Source organism: Garra rufa, chromosome 9 (genome assembly GCF_049309525.1).
Source record: "Garra rufa chromosome 9, GarRuf1.0, whole genome shotgun sequence".
Lineage (NCBI taxonomy): Eukaryota > Metazoa > Chordata > Actinopteri > Cypriniformes > Cyprinidae > Garra > Garra rufa.
Genome location: NC_133369.1, coordinates 21656657 through 21682530, shown reverse-complemented (window position 1 = coordinate 21682530; position 25874 = coordinate 21656657). Strand labels below are relative to the sequence as shown.

At 37.4% G+C, this 25874-nt stretch overlaps 2 protein-coding genes across 6 annotated transcripts in view; one reads left to right on the top strand and one right to left on the bottom strand.

Annotated features, from left to right (window-relative positions):
- The window catches only part of LOC141343373 (cathepsin S-like), an 81848-nt gene that overhangs the window by 14006 nt on the left and 41968 nt on the right, over positions 1–25874 (bottom strand). The window lies entirely within an intron of this gene.
- Positions 6406–24483, top strand: LOC141343374 (uncharacterized). 5 transcript variants are annotated; one of them, XM_073847978.1, is made up of 5 exons: positions 6406–6541; positions 10500–11184; positions 16468–16621; positions 16696–17027; positions 20259–24483. In XM_073847978.1, exons 4-5 carry the CDS (start codon positions 16701–16703, stop codon positions 20277–20279), a joined length of 348 nt encoding a protein of 115 aa, XP_073704079.1. In that variant the 5' UTR covers positions 6406–6541; positions 10500–11184; positions 16468–16621; positions 16696–16700; the 3' UTR covers positions 20280–24483. The 5 variants fall into 4 exon arrangements, 4 of the variants coding, with proteins under 4 accessions (XP_073704079.1, XP_073704077.1, XP_073704078.1 ...); XR_012356733.1 differs by having other exon boundaries at positions 16468–17027; XM_073847976.1 differs by lacking the exon at positions 10500–11184.

Genomic DNA, 25874 nt, shown 5'->3' with positions numbered 1-25874 from the left:
AATAATTTTGGAGTTTTTAGAAATGCTTTAACGGACATTAATATAAGACAATACTGCAAAAAACAGTTTTGTTACGGTACAGACGTGCTGGATGAACGAGACGAAGTCGAGATCAACAATTAACACTATATTTAATATCTTCTTCAAGGAACAGACAGGAACAGGCAGGATAATCCACACACATGTAACAGTAACATCAAATAAAGACCGACATCAACTGAACTGAAAGACAAACTTATAAAGGGTGACTAATCATTAAACACAGGTGACTAATTGTACAAGGACAGGTGCAGGGAATCACACTGACGAAGGGCTAAACCAAATGACAGATCAACGGGGGAAAGACAAATGGGAAAAACCAATGACAAACAGACAGAACTGTGACATTACGCCCCCCTCCGAATAGGCGCGTCCTCGCGCCGTAGAAAAAGAAAAACAAAACAGAAAAGAGGGGCGAAAAAAAAGGAAAATGTCCATGGCGGCTTCGGCGGAGGACGCCACCCCAGGAGGGGGACCAAAACAAAAGTCCAGGTGACAGACAGTACAGTCCAGAGGGGCGACGACGGAGGGAGGAGCCAGGGAGGACATGGGTGGGGCGTAAGGCAGGAGGAACAGACCCAGACCACAGCCATGATGACGGCCCACTGTGGAGCCGACGGAGGGAGGAACCATGGTGGACGAAGGCGTGCCGACTCCATGGGGCCAACCGACAGAGGCGGAGCAGATGGAGTAGGAGCCCGAGGCGAAGACGGAGAGCCGATGATCCGGGGTGACGCCAAGGATCCGGAGGGCCAAGGTGGAACAGGCTCTGGCGCCCGAGGCGGAGGCGGAGTCCCGGAGATCCGCGGCGGAGCGACAGAGGATGGAGGCTGTGCCCGCAGGAAGGAGGAGTCCCAAGGAGCCGGTGGGACGGCGCGACGAGGCACAGCCGGAGGAGCAGAGTCCTGAGGTGACGATGGGGTGACGACTGACCAGGGCGGAGCCGAGAAGACGATGGAGCCCGGTGGAGCTGGTGGATCGACGGGCGACGGTGTAGAGGAGGGCGTCGAGAGCCGTGGTGGAACCGCGGGGTCGAAGGGCCGAGGCGGAGTCCTGGACTCGGAGGCTGGAGGCGGAGCTGAGGGATCCTCCAGCCGAGACGCCGATGGACGCTGGCAGTCCCGCGGCGAACCCACTGCACAGGTGGTGGGCTGAGGGTGAGCTGAGGGGCTGTCAGGGGACAGCGGTGGCCAAACAGACGGAGACATTGGCAGCAGAGGGAGGGTGGGTGGGAATTTCTCCCAGACAGGTTGGACATGACAGGTAGGTAAATCGGTATCAAAGTCTATTAAATCCTCAGAATTATTGTCCAGAACAGAAAAAAAGTCAATTAAATCCCCAGATTGAGGTCCAATCTCACCCTCAGCGGTGGTGCAGTGGGCAGGGCTCTCTGTCGCCCTCTCTTGCTCCACGTGGCAATCCACCGTCACGGATGTTGATGCCGGCTTTCGCACCTGGTCAGATGGGTCAGGCTCTGGCTCTGTCGCTCTCGGCTCTGGCTCTCCATCAGCGGTGGGCTCGGGCTGTAACTCCGTGTGTCGGGGTGATGGTTGGCTGGGTTCTGGGTCTGGAGTGGGGCTGACGTCCTCCTTGACGATGTCGACAGTGCAGGATGATTGGCAGGACGCCAGCACCCACTCGATGAAATCCGGCAGGCTCTCTTGAGGACCCTCCCCGGATAGCAGCGCCTTGGTGGTAGAGTTCAGTCCGAGGTAGTAGTGGACGCATAGGCTGCTATCCGGGAAGTGTGACTGGTTCGCCAGGAAGAGAAACTCACGTGTGTGGTCCTCAAGAGAGCGTTCCCCCTGCCTCAGGAGGATCAGGAGAACAGTAGGGTCCATGATAAACCGAAAAAACAAACACTGAGTAAAAAACGGGAAAAAATAAACGCAGGGAAAATGTGCCGGGTAAACTGTTACGGTCGGTCTTTCTGTTACGGTATAGACGTGCTGGATGAACGAGACGAAGTCGAGATCAACAATTAACACTATATTTAATATCTTCTTCAAGGAACAGACAGGAACAGGCAGGATAATCCACACACATGTAACAGTAACATCAAATAAAGACCGACATCAACTGAACTGAAAGACAAACTTATAAAGGGTGACTAATCATTAAACACAGGTGACTAATTGTACAAGGACAGGTGCAGGGAATCACACTGACGAAGGGCTAAACCAAATGACAGATCAACGGGGGAAAGACAAATGGGAAAAACCAATGACAAACAGACAGAACTGTGACAAGTTTACTGTTAAGCTGTTATATTCCTGTTATATATTTATTGTTTAACATTCCCAATTTTCTGATGCATGTCCTTAAATTAATTATGTTGGTATTAGTTCAGCGTTTATAATACTAGAGAGCAAAGATTTTGTGAAAATAAATGCAAGACAAAGTCTGTTTTTGATAATGTACGTTATTCTGTGTTGTCATATTTTTATTGTATTAATAACAAAGGTTAGAGTACGTACAAAACATACAAAAATCCGTTTAATACCAAACGAGTTGGTTTAATAATTAACAGAAGTAATATAATACAAAAATTCTTGAGAAATAAACGAAAAGGAGTAAAAAAAATATAATAATAATAAAAATATTGTCATGATTCAGGTTGTGTATTTTAGCTTTAATGTACGTTTTTTTTTTAACAAAGCAGCTGATATTTGCCATAGTGACAGCATGAACGTAGTGGACTGCCGAGTCGCTTTCACTCCAAAATGGCGGAAACGTAGGGCTGCTACTGGGCGCCGCTGTTGCAATGGAACATTCTATTGACTTTCACTTCTTGTCAGTATAAGTTCTTTGCAAATGTAGGCTGCATCCGAAATCGCATACTTAATGAGTAGGTACTTAATTTCAAAAAGTAGGTACTTAACAAGCGCTAAAAGAGTACCTACTCTACAGCCAAATCTCGTTGAGTATGAATGCGATCCGCCATGATGACGTTATCATGTGATCTACGACGTTTAAACAAGAGCAACAATTTAAAAGATATGAGGGACAGGTTTAATTAATCTATATGTATATATTATGATGTTGATCAAATTTCTCATTTTGTGGCCTTTATGAATGTAGTACGTTTTTAGGCTATAACCCAGTTTAATCCTTAAAGATGTTATTTTTTATTACGAAAACATATATATATATGTTTTTAACTTACAAAATTGTTTATCCACACGCAAAACTGGCTTGAAATCTCCTTTGTTTTCCTCTTTTTATTGTTGGATTTCTCTCGTTTCATCCCCGAGGCTTATAAATAACAAAAAACAACACATGCAATTTTAATGCATTATGATTATATGAATATTACGATAATTTAAAGATATTTAATCTTTTTTTTTTCACATGTAGAGAATGACATGTACACAAACCCTTTATAGTTTTTGTCATTTTGATTGTTCACTGATAAAATAGCCTATCTTTTCCTGCGGTTGTACATGTACTTATAAGTTCTACAGAACGCCTAATGGCATCACGACAACCCTACCTAGTACGTTTCCCTCCTTGTTTGCAATGTTTGCAATATCTGCACAAAGGAGACGTCAATCAGCTGCTGGAAGATCTCGCCTTTGGAGAAGACTTTTGATTTTACACTCGAAAAAATGTATGTATTACTTAGAAATTAAAGATTACATCCGAATGCATTGCTAGACAACACCAACGCTTATGAACAATAATACTGATAAATGCTAACCACTCAATAATTATATTTTTAGTAAAATGAGCTACATGTATTTTTTAATATGCCATATGCATTAAAGTCAATGTGAATACATCTCAATTCTCAGTCAAGTAATGAATTAATGCTATATTTTATTAACTGACAACAAGAAACATGAATAAATTCGAAAAAGAATAAATAAAAGTAACCTTGATGTTAAATAAATACAAGTCAAAGACACATAAAACAAAGCTTTATTCAATGTGATTGTTCTGACAATCATGTGTTCACAGCCCGTAAATAACAACTGCCATCCACACAGCTGTACCAATTCTGCAGCTTTATTCTGATGAAGCAGCTGACCACCGTGTCCAGCTTCACCTGTCTCTGCGTCTCTGCTGTCCATCACGTCCCTGTAACATCTAGAAAACGTTCAAGTCACCTCTGTGATTCGTGTGCTTAATACTGCGTTTACACTCGCATTTTATCCAACACAAATGCTCCTGACTTTATCAACAATATGAATGCCAAATAAAAAAGATCCGTTATGTTTAGTTACTATACATGCGTTTATTTACATTGCATTCATATAAAATAAACGGTGTTGACAACAGTGAATTCTACTGTAATAGCACACATCACTCAGATGTCTATTATGGGCTCATCTGCAATTCTTTTCGAACTTTTTCCTGTCACATATTAAATATTGTAGACATTTAACAATGGTCTTTAAGATGTATATGGTTTATGTACATTCACTTTGGAGATATACGTGTGTTTACTAGATCTCCCATGTTTGCTATACATATAAAACATGTTTTTACACAACAATCACAAATATACTATACTGTTACACCTGAAACGATTTAAAAGTTTGCTCTACGCGATTGTAACACTAGGAACAGTGTAACGTTACTCACTTTTGGAAACACCCTCGTTGCTGTTCTCCATCACGTTCGATGATGACGTACTGATCTCCCGTGGGCTTCTGGGATAGAAAAGTAGAAAAGCAGGGCTGCCAACTTTTGAGTTCAGCTTGGAGTGAGAATTCCCACAGCAGTGTCTTTAGGGGGGTCCGGGGGCATGCTCCCCCGTAAGAAAATTTTGAACATTTTACAGTTAAATTCATCTATCTGGTGCACTTTGAGAGTTCACAATTCAGAGCTCCAATACAGTTTCAGTGTGAAAACTAAACAAAGAAAAAAGCTGGTGAATTGACTTGATCTTGAGGTTTAAAGGGGACTTAATCCTCTTATTAGTTGTGATATAGTGTCTCAGTCTTAATTAGAATAAAAAATAATTTGAAAAAAGAATAATGATCATAATAATAATAATAATTTTATAGTATTATTCCAATGACAGTAATATTGGAAAACAATTATGTAAAGTAAATAAAAATGAGTATTTCATGTTATTTTCTCTTATTCTATAGTAGGGGAATTGCAATACTTTTGTTGTAATTTCTACACTTACAAGCAGGGCCTAAAACTTTTTGCCATATCTGCCATTTTATTCATGATACAAACAAAATTTTTTGGTGATTTGAGAGAATTTACCAGCCATAAATATATATATATATATATTTTTTTTTTCTGGCAATGAAATGTTTTTGCTGTTAAAAAAATAATAATAAATTGAAAATTAGAACTAAACACTGCATTTTAAATCATGATTAAAAAAAATGTGCTACACACGTTCGCATGAGCAGTTTTTTTATTCAAATTTGGTCTGACTTCAGCATTGTGAAATTATTTGTTATTTTTTAATATATTTATAAAAATGTCATACTGTGTTGTTATTATAAAATGTAAAATAACTGTTGCAGTGCTGCAAAACTATTAACTTTTCTTGTTGTGGTAAAAAGTTATGTTCAGTAAAAGAATTCCTAGATTTATCCATTATAAATAATTGCAACTGCATTTAAAAAAATAAATATTTTGAAACGAAAATTCAAATATTTTTCTGTAGTCTGCTGTTCTGAGAAATTATATTTTTCTCATATTCGAAAATTAATCCTTCATTCATGAGGGATTTATCACTCCCGAAATTCTGCTTTTTGTACCGGGTATACAGCTGTTAGCAGGACGAAAAACAAAACTTTTATTCAAATTCTAAACGTATTATACGTAGCCTTGGAGTGCGCAATAGCCCTTCCTTGATAATCACTAAAAACGTGTCGCTTCAGTTAATCGCAAAAGTCCTTTTATTATCAATGAACCGCTTATTTACAGTGAGAGTCCACAAGTGCAATCTGGCGTTTAGAGGTGAGTGAATTCAGAACGCAATGTAGCCAATCACAGGCGTTCTAGATCAACATAAATGTCTGTGATTGGCTACATTGCTCAGCGCTACGAGAACAGCTTGTCTTTTGGCGATTTCCAGAGCACAAACACAAATACGCACTGGAGCTTTTGCCAAATCTGTTTAGCCAATATCTTATTATTACAGTTTTAACTGAGGGTGCTTTTGACTGCGTGAGAAAATGGATGTGTGGCGTGAGAGCGTGTGAAAAGAGTCAATTGCGTGAGTCTCACGCTGAATGCGTGAGAGTTGGCAGCCCTGCAAATACTTATTAACAGAAAGATTTATTTGTTTTTGGGCTATTTGGATCATTTAAGACCATTAACTTTTACTCTAATTGACTTAAAGATTTAGTTTGGATTTTCTATTAATTATTCTTATTTTAAATCTCCAGACACACAGAAAATCTCATGTGAAGCATCTAAGATCCACGTGACACTATTATAAAGATGGCGTTAATTAAAGAGGAAAATGAAGGCATAAGGATTGCAGAAGTATTCAGTCTGAAACAAGAAGATACTGAGGAACAAACAGGTTGGTTTTTCTTATGAAAGCTGAGATCAGTCATTTGATCCTTATTAAAATGTATGAATGTCTACAGAAATAAACAGTTTTTTTTTGGATGTCATATTAGTGTCCTAATTAAAGCCGTTTTATTTGACAATTTAATACAAAGTATATTGTGTAACATTAAAAACAATGTAAACCGTTAATTTTTAGTATTTACTTATGCTTATTTTTCATAATCAAAAAAGGTGAGCCATCAGTTTTTAATGGCAATGGTAAAAATGTATTATAGTAATACAGTCAAAACAATATTGAGTATCAAAACTTTTCAATTTGCATAATCACAAGTTTCAGTTCACAATTTTTGTGTAACTCCTCAGAACATATCGTTTCAAAGTAGCTTTACAGAAAATGCATATTTCTACATTATAATTAAGAGTGACTGTGTCACAGTCCATATGACATTTTCCCCCGGTTTCACAGACAAGGCTTAAACCTAGTCCTAGATTAAAATGTAAGTCTGAACTATTTCAACTGAAATAAAATGGCACTGATTGATCTTAAAATATATCAATGCCTTTGTTTTGCACTCAAGTAATGTTTTTTTCTAAGCACGTTTATAAAAAATACTTAAATGTCCTGATTAAACTATGGCCTAATCCTGGCTTAGTCTAAGCCCTGTCTGTGAAACCGGGTCTTAATGTACAGTTTTAATGTAATACAATTCAGGCAGTAAGGAAATGATGGTATTTAAGCAAAAAAGTGAATACTTTTAAAATAGTAACTGCATTTTCAGAAAAAAATGGAAGTTTGGTGTGTTGGTTCAGGGTTGGCGTCATCTAAAGTTCTTGCAGGTTTTTGTTTCATCTGTGTTTTTGTTCAGGTGTGTGGATCATCTTAGCTATTTGTAAGAGGCTGGATTCAATATGGAGCTGAAAAAAAGATCATAAAAAATATATATATAAAAAGTTATAACTAAAGTACAAGGTTATGGGATGCATTATGTGAATGCTTGGCTGAAGAGATGTGTCTTTAATTTAGATTTAAACAGAGAGTGTGTCTAAATCTCAAACATAATCAAGAAGGCCATTCTGGGTAGGGCCAGAAAAGGAAAAGAAGGGACAATTGTTCTTTATAGAAAAATAAGGGATATCATTGTATAGCAAAAACTCTGTTGATATTTTAAGAACCATTACAGAAGAATAAAACAAGGCATATTTCGTTACCTTTTGAAACTTAGAAGGGTTCAATTTAAGCAGATGATTTTACTATCGCTGGCATTCAGAGCGCACTTCCACATTTCATTCAGCATCTGGCTCATATTCGCAAAACCATCGCTTTCAGTGACTTCAAAATCATTATTTGATCACTGGCAGCTTATTCACCACATCCACCATCAAATGACAGTGCTATTTATATTTTATTGCATGCAGTAATTGCTCTGCAGTGAAGCCATTCAAACCAATTCAAATTTTGCTGATATCTTTTTTTTTTATGCCTGTGATAACTGCGAGTGAAACATCACGTCATTATTGTCTATCAGCCATCTCAAGGACTGAAGGTGAACTACATGTATTAAGTCATCAGATATTTATATATTTTTGAGCACAAAAAATATACTTGCACTATTACACACCTCGGGTCTCTAGCGACCCTATATACTTTTTTACAAGAAATGAATCAGAAAACAGACATTCTTTTATATTTAATAAGTTTTTCTTGTTTTATTGTTCATAATGAATAGATTAAGGAATACTAAGAAAGCTGATGCCAAACTTAAAAAAAAAAATGAAGAAGGGAGAGGGTAGTAAATTACTTCCCGAGGTATGCATTTAAAGGTTAAGCATTTGTCGACTAATCATACATTTATATAAAAAAAAAAAATCATTTAAATCACAATAATGAGCCTTTAATTGCCCACATAGCCTAATAAGTGATCAAGTGTATGCATAAAACTTGCCACAGCGCAATGAATGTGTCAGGTAAAAACCGCAAGGAGACTGCATTAACGTTTCAATAATTTATTGATAAGTGCTTTTTTTTTCCGACTTAAGAGATAAAGTCGGTAACACTGACTGTCATCTCTGCAGTAGTTGATGTGCCTGTATGCATGTTTCATATGAATTATATAATCTAAAAATATGTTTTCAATTTGAATTGGTTCATTTGAAAGTAGAAATTTAACTCTCTATGGATATATCTTTCATTTCTGAAAGGCAAGTATCCACAGAGTTTCTAAGTGACCCATTCAAGTTCACAGACAGCAGAAAGCGCATCCTGTTTGCTTTCATTATTTTACAAAATCACAATGTTTTGTTGCTATTCTGAGCGCACACATCTTCCCCTTATCCTAAAACAGCTTATACTACTGTTTTAGCAATTAAAATAGTTCGGTTTTGTATGTAATGGTAAAGTGATTAGAATTATTATTTTTTTATTTTATATTTAAGTTAATTTAGAAAAAATGTTTGGAGCATTTTTGTTTGTTAAATATAAGCTTTTTGTTTCTTAAAGTAACGACCAAGCGACCAGTGCCAGACAGTGAGTTGATTATAGTCTATGTTTGATCAGTTTTGCTTTCTCAAATCATGACTTGGCTAAAATAGCATATAACAATGCTAATTTAAACGTTTAACCTACATATGTGCATATCCACCTTATAGCGGAGAGTGAAAGCTAAATGCATTTTTTTAGGACATGGAGGTGCCAGCGCAATCACTTAAATTTTTTTCAGTTAAAGCAATTTTAAAAATGGCATTATTTTTGGTCAAAAAGGTAACAGTAATGCATCATTCAGAACTCTAAAGGGTATACTTTTATTTGTGTGCACTCACAATATTAATAAATGTTGTGTTTTTATAAAATAAAGAATTACTTTTATAACGGTCTTTGGTTTAACCAATTCCAAAAACTGCTATACAACTTAATTTATAATAAGGTAACCAATTGCAGTCCCTTATTAAATGCAAAATTGATATTTTATATTTAGTAAGAACAATAAGCACACATCTCAAATCATTTCAATTTTTTTGAGAACACTTACAGCATAAGAAAATGAACCACCAAACAAACACACACACAAAAAAAACCTTAGTAGAATCAAAAGCAGGTCACAGTCCACGGATGATTAATAAAAAGTGATAGAGTGAATAAAATAAATATATTTTCCAGTTCACATGCCAACATAGTTGTCCATCTTAATCCCTATGCCTGTTGTAATCAGTACCTAGCAAAGTTCCTAGCAAACTGGAAGACCCATACACAAATGATGAATCAATGGTGAGATGAAGATCTTTATAAATAAAAGAACATTTTTAATTTCCTCTACAGTCTCCATATCAAACAGCATATTCCTCCACAGAACAAAAAGTCTTTTTTCAGTTGAGCATAAAACTAAAGTCCCTCAATAAAGCCAAGTTTGGCCATTTTGACAAGGCCAGGTTTCAGCCATTGCAGGTTGTACTCTTCTTTTATACCATGACATGACTTATAGAGAAAATATTGCATTTTACTGCCCCCGTGGTGAGGAAGAGAACAACACCTTGTCCTTCACAATCCTATAACAGGCTTTTATACTTTTGCCGGGGCTTTGTGGCAAGCTTTAGCCTATTGCGTGCACTTGAACACGGAACTCTTTCAGCTGCGCCGAAGGGCGATAACACGTCTTAAAAATGGAACGTGGAAATGTAATGGATGTGCTGAAAAAAAAAAAGTTTTATATACTCTATATTGTTTCCTAATGGTTAAATGTGAGATTCTAGAAATGAATTTAGCGGGAACAGTCAGGAAGAAAATTATTCTATGCGGGCAGCGGTTGAACAAAAAGTGAGTATATAATGGAGCAGGTGTGTGCGGAATAAAACCCGGCAGGAGTGAGACTAAAAAAGCAGTCTTTGGAATTGATATTTCTAAGTATAATGTGCAGAAATCACAGCAGTAGTACACATTATATACAAATACAAACATTTTTGTGGTGTTTTTTTAGAATCTGTTGATGCCACCAAAGAGGATAGAGTTGGAAGAAGAAGAAGACAGAATGAAAGAAGTTGGAAGAAAAGTGTTAATAAAAGGAGAAGAATGATGGGACAACCGTATATTGGGATTAGCAGGAATGAACAAGTTAACATGGAGCCCCGAGTGATGGGACCAAGATGTCAGTCAGCTGGATGTGTGAAGTCCTCCAAGCATCAATGCGGTACAATTGAAGAAGCAGACAGAGAGAAGATTTTTAAATGTTTCTGGGAGAACATGAACTGGGAAGAGAAGAAAACGTATGTGCGTGGTTTGGTGGATGTAATGCCAGTAATGAGGAGAAGGGGCTGTGAAAATTCCAGAAGGGTATCTACTCTTATTTACTTCTTAAAAGTTGATGGACAGAGAAGAAGGGTGTGTAAAAGTTTATTTTTGGCAACACTGGGAATAGGGGATTGGTGTGCTCTTAACTGGGTGCAAGACACAGGAAACACACCACAGAATACAGCAGCAAACCTCAGACGTGAGGATCGTGAGTTCATGAAGAGTTTTCTGCAGGATCTCCCAAAGGTGGCTTTCTGCTACTGTGGGTCATCAGCATCAAAACAGTACCTGGAGCCTGTCTTCCAGTCCATGACTAGCCTGTATAAAGTCTACCATCATGCTGCTGAAGAAAAGATGCTGAGACCCTTCTCAAGGCAAGTGTTCTCAGAAGAATTTAAAGAGCAGAACCTGGGTCTTTACCATCCAAAGAAAGACAGATGTAATACTTGCAGTTCCTTAAAGACTGGTAACTTGCCAGATGATGAGTTGCAGGTCCACTTTCCTAAAAAGGAAGAGACCTGTGTGTTAAACGTGGAGGACAAAAATGATCTAAGTGTTAAGCTTGAAATCAAAAGCGAATGGTGATAAAGAATTCTTCTTGTTCTGAAAAGATTGATAAATTCTTAAATTTAGATTTTAATATTTGTGGTCTTGTCTTCATACGGCGTATGCCTGTGTGTACTGCTTTCTGTTTGGCTTTTATGCCTTATATGCGGTTGATTTTGTATTATAACAGTCATCCCAATATTCTTAATCTGGTAAGAACTCTAGAAGCTGCATTTTGGACTAATTGTAGCTTATTTATTAAAGATGCATTACAATAGTCCAGTCTAGAGGTCATGAATGTGTGAACTAGCTTTTCTGTTTCATAAACATGGCATATTCTGCACCTTGGAACTGTTTCTAAAGTGGAAGAAGGCTGTTTTTGTGACGTGAAATCCATTTTCGAAAGTCGAAAGTTTTACTGTCGAGAAAGAAGTAACAGTACATCTGTCTAGATGCAAATTATATTATAAAAGCTGCTGTGCACAGGTTTTTAGCCAAATAAGTCATATTTCTCTTATCTGAATTTCATATGAGAATTTTTTTTTATCTGTAACACAGTTTTAATTCAGATCATTTAGAAATGCTGCAAAATTTTGATTTTCCAATTCGTTATATTTTGTGTGGATTGCTCCTGAATACTTGCCTTTAAAATCAGCCCTTGTGAGTATAAAAACTGTCGATCACCATTTGGCCAGTTATGTTTTATACATTCTAACCATCACACTAAACGAAGACTAAGTGAGATCATTAAGTCAGAAAACATGTAATTTAATTAAATAAAAAGTTTAATGCACTTCTTGTTTCAGAGTGAAGTGTGTTACTGTGATCTTTTAGACGGTTGTTCAATGTGTAAATTATCCATCGTTTTCAGTGTGTCAAAACGTAAATACTGCTGTACACAAACTCTTGGATATCTCTGAATGAGTTTGAGATGCTTTTAACCAGTGTTGGGGAAAAGTTACTTTCAAAAGTAATGCATTACCATTTTGCATTACTCCCTAAAAAATGTAACTAATTACATTACTTGGGTACTTTTTATGGAAAGTAATGCAATACATTAGATTTGCATTTTTAAATCTGGACAGGGCTAGCTTCTTCTTCTTTTTTCTTTTTTTTTTATAAAAAATTCTAAGTTTGGCAAATGTTAAAGCACTTTCACACCAAAAGTGAAGTGGATTCACCTCAGACTGGAAAAAAAGTACCTTCATGCAGGAGAAGATCACTCTTCAGCAATAAAAAGTCATGAAGCACAAATGTTAGTTTATCTAAAGTGATTTTTGCTTATTCATATGGCTGAAATGGATCATCGAAGGTCAGCAGCAAAGACAATGGTTAATAAAATGGGATTAAATACATTAAGGTTATTTGTTTTCTTTAACATCTTCAATTATTGGAAGTTTGCATCATAGCCATATTTTTACTGTTTTTATTCATTTAGAAGAAAACTGAATCTGTTTTTGTGAGTGAGATGAATTAATGCATGTTCACATTTAGTCTTGAACTACAGTAACATAATGTTTACTCCCAGTTTCCCGACAGGAGACTTGTCAATGAATAAATGGGAGGGAAAGTAACTGCAATTACTTCTTTGAAAAAGTAACTCAGATATTTATTCAGAAATTCAAAAGTAATGCATTACTTTACTAGTTACTTAAAAGTAATCTGATTCCGTAACTCACGTTACTTGTAATGTGTTACCCCAACACTGCTTATAACACACTCCAAATAAGACTTTTTTCCCATAGATATTTTGACTAGAAACAGGACAAAAATATTAAGATATTCTTAAATCAATATGCATTTACTAAATAAGCAAAACGATTTCAGATATTTAGGCCTGGTTTCATAGACAGGGTTTAGCTGTCCAGGACTAGGACTTAGTGAAATTAACATATTTAAGCAGCTTTTACAAAAATGACTTAGAAGAAAACGTTACTGGTGTGGATCTTGAGACAGAACAATGGAACTGACATATTTTAAGATATGTCTGAGCAATATGAAAATCAATGCATGTCATAAATTATACTGTACATTTATTAGGCAGAATATTAGAGAAAGGGGTTTTCTCTGTTATCTTGTACATGATGTAAGTGTGCTCCAGCCCAGAAAATTTAGTGCAAGTGTGAGTGCATGTCAGCGGGGGAGTATGGAGAGGGTATAATCTCACTCAGGCTCAGTTCAAGGCAACCATGCCTAGTGTGAGTACACCCTTGGTTGAATTCTGTGTTATGTTAATGCACCCTCGGCTCCTGGAAGGCCACAGCCCTGCACAGTTTAGCTGCAACCCTAATTACAAGCAAGCCCTTCAGGCTTATTTCAGGGTTCCTGCAGATTTGAACAAGTGGAATTTAAGACTTTTTAAGACCTTTTTAATACCACCTTATATGAAATTTAAGACCTAAACCTGTAACGGAAATAGATATTATATTACATGCATACATGTAATATTTAATGTGTTTAATGTAAAAAGTAAACAAAATTTCATGGCTGTCATAAATTTAATACTATGATATACAGTGAACTTTTCATATCAGCAGATACTATTCCACACAAACTATCCCCATAAAAGTACCACCAGAAATATCTGATGTAAAAAACTTTTACTTTCGAAATGTATGCATTACCTTTGAAATTTATTTTATGAATTTATCAATAAATTCTAAATTGCTGTTAGCAGTGAGATGACATAATTTACACTGCAAAATTAAAAGTGAGATTAATGTTTTAAATACATTTATTGATTTATAAATATATACATTAGAAATGTTGGGTGTGGAGGCATACTTTTAAACACACTAAACTACCAGCAGGTGGCGGTAAGTCACTTCATGAGCGAGTTATTTCAACTGATTCGACCAAACGCTGAATCATTGCAAAACGTTACTAGGAGAATGCTTCTGCTGCGATCCTTGTTTGGAACTATTTTCGTTGGTGAAACAGAACAAAACAGTGAAAATATTTTGTCTAATATGTAAGTAACTACTTGACTAACTACTAGTTTATTGAGCAAAATTAATGTAACATTTGTAATTGTGAGAATTTTCAGCAAAAAGCTCACTTGGTATATTACTGAACTATATCATGTTATAAATAAACTATACATTTTAAATTTTTACCTCAGTGTGTTTCTTTAGAGTGCTGTTACGCTCATTTGTTTTAAAGTATGTCACAAATAGACCAGAAATACACACATATCCATTATCAATTTCTGTTTACGTTGAATGTATTAAAATAGGAATCTTTCTTGCCTTTCGATGCTTCGCTGGTTGTTTTTGTCACTTCAGTTTTAATCAGGTGGTTTGTTCGGTCGGGCAAGTAAAAAAAAAAAAAAACATTTTAAAAGTATCTCGAAGGCTGGCGGTCAGCTAGCTCGACCTATATTTATTATCATTATTGAGAACATTATATACAGAAAAAGGTAGTTTGACCTGTATTCTGCTACTGCGATTCTGTCTGAAGACCCAGTAACTTCCACAGAGGGAGAAAAAAAATCTACAGATGTTAGCAACTGGCCTTAGCCAAGCCCTATATTCAGTTTTTTCAAGACAAGTATCGCTAAACTTGCACTTCCCCAAAGCTAAAAAGTTAAATCCATTTTACTTATGTGGTACAATCCGAGAGAGACTCACGCCAATAACAGAAAGCTGATTGGCTATTGCATGTTGGTCTCATTTGTAGTTTAAATACAGCAAATTATATTTGGAATAGTGAAATAAAGAACTACAACACCACGGAAACAACAAAAAGAGAATTTAAATGAGCATTAGAGGTAGCGTTACATAGACATCGGAAAAATAAGACCTGTGTAAAATTATTTAAGACCTAGAACAGCGAATTTAAGACTTTTTAAGGCCTAAAACTTTGATTTTTAAATTTAAGACTTTTTAAGACCCCGCGGGAACCCTGTTATTTGAAAACTACATGGTATGTTTGTAGGAACTAAAGTTTAACATGGACAATAGTCATGGTAAAATTGGGCATTCTTATAGTAGATATGCTAGAAATGGATACGATCTATTAAGAACTAGTCAGTCACTGGATTTTGCACCAATTAAAGCTCTTATATTAATTTGATTGACATTTTTAAGGTGAAAGAAGGCTTTTATACAAATGCTAGAAGTGTGTTCTAGGGCTGGGAATTGATTTCTCGATTCCAAGGCATTGGAAATTAAAAGTTGATTCCAAAGTTTAGAATCAATCCCATCAAGGGGAATTGACTCAATTTCAGTTCAACAAAACCTATCTATGGGTGCCTCTCAAACGGAAAGCTAAATCTTAGCTGGTACATCAAAGGTCGAACGTCAATTCACGAAAATGAATTGAATGAAAAGGAGTCTCTACTGAGCTCATCTGAGTTTTAGGAAGCAGTCGTTCGTTTGAGAAGCACCTATCACCTCTTGTTCGCTAATAGCGATAGGAGAGATTGTTTTAATGAATCAGTTCAAAAGTCGTGTTTGACCTTTTTTTTTTTTTTGGTGAAGTGAGGCCAAGTATAGTAACCCATACGAGGAATTTGTGCTCTGCATTTAACCCATCCAAGTGCACACACACAGTAGTGAACACACACACCTGGAGCAGTGGGCAGCCATTGCTGCAGCCCGGGGAGCAGTTGAGGGTACGGTGCCTTGCTCAAGGGACTCACCTCAGTCGTGGTATTGAGGGTGAAGAGAGTGCTGGTTATTCACTCCCCCCACCTACAATCCCTGCCGGACCTGGGACTCGAACCTGCAACCTTTCTAACCATTAGGCCACGGCTGCCCCCAAACAAGAGTGTGTGCTAATCTGCTGCTGCAAGCTTTTGATTCAGCAATGCCCAAATGCTTGCCGTAAAACAAGATTGAAGTTACTTTATTGTATATTGAATTGAAGTATACTTTATTTATATTGATCTTATTTCCATCTTAAATAATATAACATGTTAACTTTTCTATCAGGCAATTATTATTCTTAAATAAATAAATAAATGCAGAGAGCCCAGATTAGTGGCCAAAAGCGCATTTGATTATGTCACCATACTTGGCAAATTTTCCTTTCCTTTCCAGTGTTGATAAAGGAGGTGCACAAAGATGAAATACAATTCCAACAACCTAATCTAATATTATCCACAACAGGTAAATCCACACAACAATCGCAGGGAAACACACACCAAAAGTAACCTAGAGATCGGACAATGAACACAGGGCGGATGTGGGATGGAAACAAAAAGTCTGTACTAGAGGAGGCTTTGGCAGAGGACCGATGCCCGGGAGGAGGACAATCAACAGAGTCTGAGGCGGATCCGATGGAAGGAGGAGCAATGGAGGAGACAGAAGGGTCCAGGGTGGATCGGATGGAGAGAGGAGCAATGGAGGAGACAGAAGGGTCCAGGGTGGATCAGATGGAGAGAGGAGCAATGGAGGAGACAGAAGGGTCCAGGGTGGATCAGATGGAGAGAGGAGCAATGGAGGAGACAGAAGGGTCCAGGGTGGATCAGATGGAGAGAAGAGCAATGGAGGAGACAGAAGGGTCCAGGGTGGATCAGATGGAGAGAGGAGCAATGGAGGAGACAGAAGGGTCCAGGGTGGATCAGATGGAGAGAAGAGCAATGGAGGAGACAGAAGGGTCCAGGGTGGATCAGATGGAGAGAGGAGCCATGGAGGAGACAGAAGGGACCCTGAGCAGGAGGAACCAGGTGAGACACAGGCTGCAGCCATGATGGTAGTACATACAAGGAACAGGAGGAGCCATGGTGAAGGAAGGGCTGACGACTTCTGCGGGGATGACCAGATGTAAACAAGACAGGTGATAACAATCAAGGACAATGAGGGGGAAGTCCAAATATAGGCAAAGGGGAAACCAAAACAAACTGAACAATAGGGGAAGACAACGGGAGAAACCAAAACACGAGTCGATGGGGGAGAAACACTTACAAAACAGACCGTAACCGGACACAGATAGGCATATCAGGTATACTTTGTAAACATTTTAGTGTAATTCTATATATAAAATGTACATAATACTTTTAATAACCGTAACACGTGGTTGACAGTATTGGCACTTTTTGTCGATGTAACATTCAGGAATATATCTGAAACAAGGGCTCCAGGTGCGAGTCTGTCATTTCAGTCTTCCAAGTGATGTGTATAGCAGTAGGTGGAGATGCCATTACATTGCCTCTTCATGGTTATAGTCTTTTTCTCCAAGAAGATGCACATGCTTGAGAACAGACAACTTCGCTACACAGTAAGTTCTGTCCAAAGTCGGAGCAGCATGTCGATAACTTCTCACTAGGGCTGGGCGATATGGCAAAAATTTAATCTCGATACATTTTTTCCCATACGATAACGATATATATTTCGATATAAGCTGTTGATGTTGCCAGCTTTAAAATAGTATCCCAACAATGACTAAAGCCACAAAAATTGAAGGGTTCATTAAATTACATTTTAAAGTATAGTTTATTAACAAAAACAGATTACAGATTTGGCCTTAAAAATTAAAACAACTTATACTAAAATAAAAAATAAAATAAAAGTTGTGACAGAGTATGGTAAATCAGAGTAAATGTACAAAATGTAAACATAAAATGATTGTAAAAACATAATTTGTTTATTTATTTATTATTATTAACACAATTGTTTATTTTCTCTATTATAGGTTGAGTTATTTAAATTAGAGGTAACCACTGCATTTTGAAACAATCTACAGTTTAAATAACAAAAAAATTACGACACAGTTCTTTCTTAATCGTATTAAGTGCAGACAATTCAGCCATAATCAAAGCAGGCTACTCTCTAAATATTCAAAGTGCAAATAGAGACCGGATATTTCAATCATGATACAGAGCTATAGACATACACAACCTATTATAGCCTACGTAACGTTACTAATAACAGCCTAGATATATCATGTAGCCTAATTTGCGTGCATTGGGGAGTCACTCTCTAAACAAAAGGGATTAAAATTGCTTTTGAATGCGCGTGTGTTTTTTGCTTTCGGTTTCAGTTTTTCGTGCCACCTTTTTTGTCGACAATTTCAACATCTTTGGATAATAACTCGAGGTTAGACTCACTATCGTCGCTGCTTCGTCCTAGTGCTAAGTTTGCTTTGCAATTGCAAAGTGCGGTAGGAAATGAACTTTGACGTGCACGCATGCCGCACGCTGATTGGCTGTTGTCGCATAGTTTTTGCTGTGTGATTGGCTCTTAGATTAATTCATATCCAGCAAAAAATGTCTAGAGCTTATCATCGTTATTAACATAAATTTGATCGCGATTCGATATGATATCGTTTATCGGCCCAGCCCTACTTCTCACTGTCCACTGTCACAGAGAACTCTCAGGCACATGACTGCACTCGCAAAGACCCATCCAAATGTCCCCCCAAAGAGATAAAGTCTTTGAACAATCAGAACTCACTCACGCCAAAACTGGAAAACAACAATAAACGATACTGAGGAGGTAAACTCACTGCAGAACAACATGAAACAACGTGTAGTAACACCCTTTTTGCCACAGGCTGACACTGTGACAGTATTTACCATAATTACGATAGCACTTGAAGGCAGCATATGTCCATTCAGTAGCAGACCAAAGACACAAACACAGCACAAGCACAAACATATCCTTTAATCTAAACATGCATATAATTATGCCATACAATGAACAATAGAGTACCAATATGTCTTACCAAAATAAAATTGCACAAAGATAAAACCTGTACAGGTCAATATGAACTAGTAGGCAATCTACTGTACTGTATGTACTGCACTCTGTATTAAACAGTGTTTAAACACAACAGACCTCTTTTGTGTGTTAAATGACCATAAACGCAAAACATACACAGGACATAGCCTTGTGTAATTTAACTCACATTTTCGACATTTCAAAACAGAACCAAACAAATCAGCAAGTTAGCATTTTAATACTTCATTATTGAAGGAAGAAGTTGCCCTCGAGATTTCATGTCATATCATGGCTTTTTTTCAGGGCTAATGTTAACAGCACACTTATTATAAAAAGACAGCAGGGTCTTATTTGCAGGATCAAACTTCAGGCCTTTGTAGGTATCTGGGTTAACTATGTGGAGCTCTGCAATCGGAGCAGTCATCTTGATGGGTCCAAGATCCACGCTGTTTACCTTGAAGGATTCTGTCATTGTACGGACACGGCTGAAGCTTTTTAGGACTTTCTTATATCTACGGATGACCTCAGCTCAGACTTTATTATATATGCACAACTGTATGAAGAGTTATAGACAGACATCAGTAACTAAGCACCTCAAACAAACAGCAACCAACTTTTACACTACTACTGAATCAAAACAACTAGCTTATACTGCGTTCACACCATAACCACCAAACCGAAGCCTTTGGGAAGCGCTGTGAAGGGAGGTTAGAATGTTATGATTTGAAAGCTAGCTTGCTATTGCTAGCCTCTCTGAAAATGTCCTATTGCACCTTTAAGGATTCAATACATTTATTTGAAATGAAAATTTTAAAATCTAAAATGTCAAAATGTAAATTGATCAGAATGTAAAACGACCTGTGCTTTTACTACAGCTTTTGTTCAAAGAATATTTTAACAAAACTTTTAGCAATAATAATCTAAATTCTGGCCCACGAGACAAAGTACCATTTTGCCAGTGGTCAAGTAACTTCTAAATAAAGCAGACTCTACTTTAACTGTTATGTTATATATGCAACAAATTAACTTGGCAATATTGTTTACTTCCTTAACTAGTGCTACAACACAATCAAATTCAAGATTGTTTTTCAAAAATTGTTTTGAAGATATTGTTTTACTATTAAATATGTATTTTCTACAGTGGTCTTTCAAATAACACCACAAGACAAATGTTTTTGCTGCTGTTGTTATCAGAAGTTGTTTTGTAACATGGTTATGTTCTGTATTTTCTGTTCTAGACGCTTCAACCTGTGTTATAGCATGGGGAATTCACATCTGTCTGATGAAGAACTCGATGAAGTGGTTCAGGAGTTGGTTGGAGAAAACCGACAGATTGGATCAAATGCTGTTCGGGCCAGACTAACTGCTGCTGAGGGTGTTCGAGTGCAGAGAAGAAGTGTGGGAGAAAGTTTGGTTCTTGTGAAGTGCCATCCGGGGTAGAAGTGTGCACAACCATTATTTTAAACGAGTCCACCCCCCAAGATTACTGTTATAAACATGAACCGCGTCTAAAAGGTAAAGGAGGAGGTGTTTCTACTATTTATAGCAGTATTCTCAATGTCTCTCAGAGAACGGGCTTCAATTACAACTCGTTTGAAGTTATGGTGCTTCATATAGCATTATCCAGAGAAACAAGTACTAATGATAAATCCCCTGTGACGTTTGTGTTAGCTACTGTATACAGGCCACCAGGGCACCATACAGACTTTATTAAAGAATTTGCTGATTTTCTATCCGAATTAGTGCTAGCCGCAGATAAAGTCTTAATAGTGGGTGATTTTAACATCCATGTTGATAATGAAAAAGATGCATTAGGAACAGCATTTATAGATATTTTGAACTCGATTGGGGTTAGACAACACGTGTCAGGTCCTACTCATTGCCGAAATCATACTCTAGATTTAATACTGTCACATGGAATTGATGTTAATGGCGTTGAAATTCTGCAGCAAAGCGACGATATCTCAGATCATTATCTAGTCTCTTGTATAATCCAGATAGCTAAAACTGTTAATTCAATTCCTTGCTACAAATACGGTAGAACCATCACTTCTACTACAAAAGACCGCTTTGTAAGTAATCTTCCTGACTTATCTGAATTCCTCAGCATATCCAATAGCTCAGAAAAACTTGATGATGTAATAGAAACTATGGACTCTCTCTTTTCTAGCACTTTAGATACAGTTGCTCCAGTGCGCCTAAAAAAGATTAAGAAAAACAGTCTAACACCGTGGTATAACGATCATACCCGCGCCCTAAAGAGAAAAGCACGAAAAATGGAACGCAGCTGGAGGAAAACAAAACTAGAGGTTTTTCGTATTGCTTGGCGTGAATGTAATTTATCTTATAGGAAAGCATTAAAAACTGCCAGATCGGATTACTTTTCATCTCTCTTAGAAGAAAACAAACATAACCCTAGGTATTTGTTCAATACTGTGGTTAAATTAACTAAAAATATAGCAGCAACAGGTTTAGACATTTCCCAAAAGCACAGCAGTAATGACTTTATGACGTACTTTACCTCCAAGATAGACACTATTAGAGATAAAATTGTAACCATACAGCCGCCCGCTACAGTATCGCATCAGATAGTGCGTTGTAGATCTCCTGAGGAACAATTCCATTCATTCTCTATTATAGGAGAGGAGGAATTGTATAAACTTGTTAAATCATCTAAACCCACAACATGTATGTTAGACCCTATTCCATCTAAGCTACTAAAGGAGGTACTTCCAGAAGTCATAGATCCTCTTCTGAATATTATTAATTCGTCACTATCATTAGGATATGTCCCCAAAACCTTCAAAATAGCTGTTATTAAGCCACTCATTAAAAAACCACAACTTGACCCCTATGAATTAATTAACTACAGACCAATTTCGAATCTCCCTTTTCTGTCAAAGATACTAGAAAAGGTAGTATCCTCACAATTATGCTCCTTCTTAGAGAAAAATGGTATCTGCGAGGATTTCCAGTCAGGTTTTAGACCATATCATAGTACTGAGACTGCTCTAATTAGAGTTACTAATGACCTGCTATTGTCAAGCGATCGTGGTTGCATCTCTCTATTAGTGCTACTGGATCTTAGTGCCGCATTTGATACTATTGACCACAACATTCTTTTAAATAGACTTGAAAATTATGTAGGCATTAGTGGTAGTGCACTGGCATGGTTCAAATCGTACTTATCTGACCGTCATCAGTTTGTGGCAATAAATGAAGAGGTATCATTTAGATCGCAAGTGCAGTATGGAGTACCTCAAGGCTCAGTGCTAGGGCCATTACTTTTTACGCTTTACATGTTACCCTTGGGAGATATCATCAGGAAACATGGTGTTAGCTTTCATTGTTACGCTGATGATACTCAGCTCTATATTTCTTCGCAGCCCGGCAAAACATATCCATTCGAAAAACTAACAGAATGCATAGCTGATATTAAAAACTGGATGGCGAATAACTTCTTACTGTTAAATTCTGAAAAAACAGAGGTATTAATTATTGGACCTAAAACCTCCACAAGTAATGACCTAAAACACAGTCTAATACTAGATGGCTGCTCTGTAAATTCGTCGTCATCAGTTAGGAACCTAGGCGTCCTATTCGATAGCAATCTCTCCTTTGAAAGCCACATTTCTAGCATCTGCAAAACCGCATTTTTCCATCTTAAAAATATATCGAAATTACGACCTATGCTATCAATGTCAAATGCTGAAACATTAATTCATGCGTTCATGACCTCAAGGATAGATTATTGTAATGCTTTATTGGGTGGTTGTTCTGCACGCTTAATAAACAAACTCCAGCTGGTCCAAAATGCAGCAGCTAGAGTTCTTACTAGAACCAGAAAGTATGAGCATATTAGCCCGGTTCTGTCAGCACTGCATTGGCTCCCTATTAAACATCGTATAGATTTTAAAATCTTGCTAATTGCTTATAAAGCCCTCAATGGTTTAGCTCCTCAGTACTTGAACGAGCTCCTATCGTATTATAGTCCTTCACGTCCGCTGCGTTCTCAAAATTCTGGCAATTTGATAATACCTAGAATATCAAAATCAACTGCCGGCGGCAGATCATTTTCTTATCTAGCGCCTAAACTCTGGAACAATCTACCTAACACTGTTCGGGAGGCACACACACTCTGTCAGTTTAAATCTAGATTAAAGACACATCTCTTTAACCTGGCTTACACATAAAATCATTAACACATTTCTATAATTCAAATCCGTTAAAGGATTGTTAGGCTGCATTAATTAGGTCAACCGGAACCGAAAACACCTCCCATAACACCTGATGCACTCGTTGCATCGTAAAAAGAATGGCATCTACGCTAATATTAGTCTGTTTCATTCTTATTCCGAGGTCACCGTAGCCTCCAGACCCAGCCTGTATCCGGATCAGATGGTCACTCCAGTCCCCCGGATCCAGTCCGTACCCAGCTTAGATCGTGGATCACCACCTAGAGATGACTTCAATAGCCGTGGATGTCAACCAGATGAGCTCCAAGGCGGATCATCAATGAAGACCTCGCCAACCTTGACGGCCATCGGCGCTACACCACAGGATCCTGATGAGTTCTCTACAATCAGACATTGGTACAAACTGTTGTTTGGTCTAGCCAGAGGAGAACTGGTCCCCCGACTGAGCCTGGTTTCTCCCAAGGTTTTTTTCTCCATTTCTGTCACCTGTGGAGTTTTGGTTCCTTGCCGCTGTCGCCTCTGGCTTGCTTAGTTGGGGACATTTTCCAGCGATATCGTATACTATTTGAACTGAACTGACGATGATATCACTGAATTCATTGATGAACTGCCTTTAACTGAAAATTGATTGTTACAATAATGCGTTACTTACACACTATTGTGCTGTTTAAATACTGTGCAGTTGCTTTGACACAATCTGTATTGTAAAAGGCGCTATATAAATAAAGGTGACTTGACTTGACTTGACAACCAGAGGATCGAGAGACTTTGGGGGGATCTTTTGCGGGGTATGACTAATGTTTACCACCAGCTTTTCTCCTTTCTTGAGGATGAAGGAGTAATTGATTGTAGCAATGAGCTTCACATGTGGGCATTACATCATGTTTACCTCCCCCTGATAAACAGATACCTGGAGGTTTTCAGGCTGCTGGACACCACACACCATATCAACTTTTTGTCAGGGGTTCTCCTGATAGGCAAACACAGCCACTCACTGCCATGACAGAGATATTTGGACACAGTCATGGACCCATCAAGATGGTGCAGCTGCTGCAATTCCTGATCTCAGTTGGCGGGAGGTTGTAACGGTTCCTGCTAACCAATTCAGGCGCACACAGGCAACAACTACAGGATGTAGACATTCTTGAAGGACCTGTTGGTAGTCCAGCTATTGATATCCTGCAAACTGTAATTACCATTCTTGAACAGGAGCTTTTCGCCATTCCTGCTATTGTGTCTTCTGGGCTTAATATATCTGTTGTTTTAATCCATCTCCTTTGTCCACTTTAGACCGCTTCTGTCCTGTTTTTTTCAAGGGGAGGGTTTATGCAATACGAGGGCTTTTTCAAAAACAGTACATGTACATTTACATTTAGTCATTAAGCTGATGCTTTTATCCAAAGCCACTTACAAGTGAGGTTCACAAAGACGCAGGCAGTGCAAGAGGAAACAAAGCATACATAGGTGGTTAATTTCACTAGGACAAGTATTATTGCATAGTATGCACAGATTAGCGCAAATAAGGAATTTTTTAAAAGGAAAGAATTAGGAGGTAAGGACATATTTCTTTATTTTGTTCAAATGGGCAAAATAAGAGCATACAATGTACATATGAATGCATACAGAGATCAGCATTTTTCTTACAGCTGCCAGACCACACAGAACACTTTGAGTGTGTGTTAGAAATCTGAAATGGTGAGAAAGCATAGTTTTTGGTATGTTTTTGTCTTTAAAACTAAATTTTAGGTGTTAGCCAGCAAAGTTTAAATCCTGTCAGACTAGGAATGCTCATGCATTATGTCTGATGGCAGAGAACTCTTGTGGCTGTTTGAACACATTCAACTACATGAGTGCCAACACTATGAATATTTTTGTTACAGACTTAACACAATATAAACCTTATAACATAGACGATAAATATTTTTTAAAACAGATAAGGTATTTATTTCACATATCTTAATGCATTAATCATTTGTTGTACATTTATCCATTATAACATTTATTAAAATAAGACAAGAAATAAAAGCATATGTAAAAATTAAAAATAAAAAAATAAAATGATTACTTATACTCGAATATTCTACTGATGGAACAATACAGTTGAAAACATTGAGCACAGTTAAGTTATACAATTAAATTTATTAATTCATTATATTAATGTATTGCATGCCAATTTAAGATTTAAAGCATAATGTTTTAATGTTAGAAAACCAATGGTGTTACAGAGGGAATGCTCAGTAATTTGAAGAAAACTTTCACTAATAAACAATACCTATTTAATAAATATACCTAGATATATATAAATGTAAGATGCAGATATTTATGTGTGTGGGCTACTCAAGAAAAGGACATATGAACAGAAACAGCCTTGCACAACCATTATTTCCCCAAATAAACCCTCAACTGTTGTCTAGGCAACACCTCATGTGCATTGTGATGACAGGCCCCACAGAACTGAGGGGCGGGGTGAGCAGAGGTTAATTTCATTTAAAGGGCCAGGTACTGATATCGCTTGCTGAGAACATTTTTTTTTTACCATGTAAAATGAGTGTTTTTACACTACCATTGAGAATTTTTAATCAAAGTATATTACAAACTTTTCATTTGGACCCTAAAGCATCATATTAACTTGTGGAAAATGGGCATCCGATGACCCTT

Excerpts from the sequence above, each read along its gene's own strand:
- LOC141343374 (XM_073847975.1), top strand. The coding sequence starts at position 6,457 with ATGGCGTTAATTAAAGAGGAAAATGAAGGCATAAGGATTGCAGAAGTA. Across the intron at positions 6,542-10,499 it reads AGATACTGAGGAACAAACAG|AATCTGTTGATGCCACCAAA; the intron begins GTTGGTTTTTCT and ends GTGTTTTTTTAG.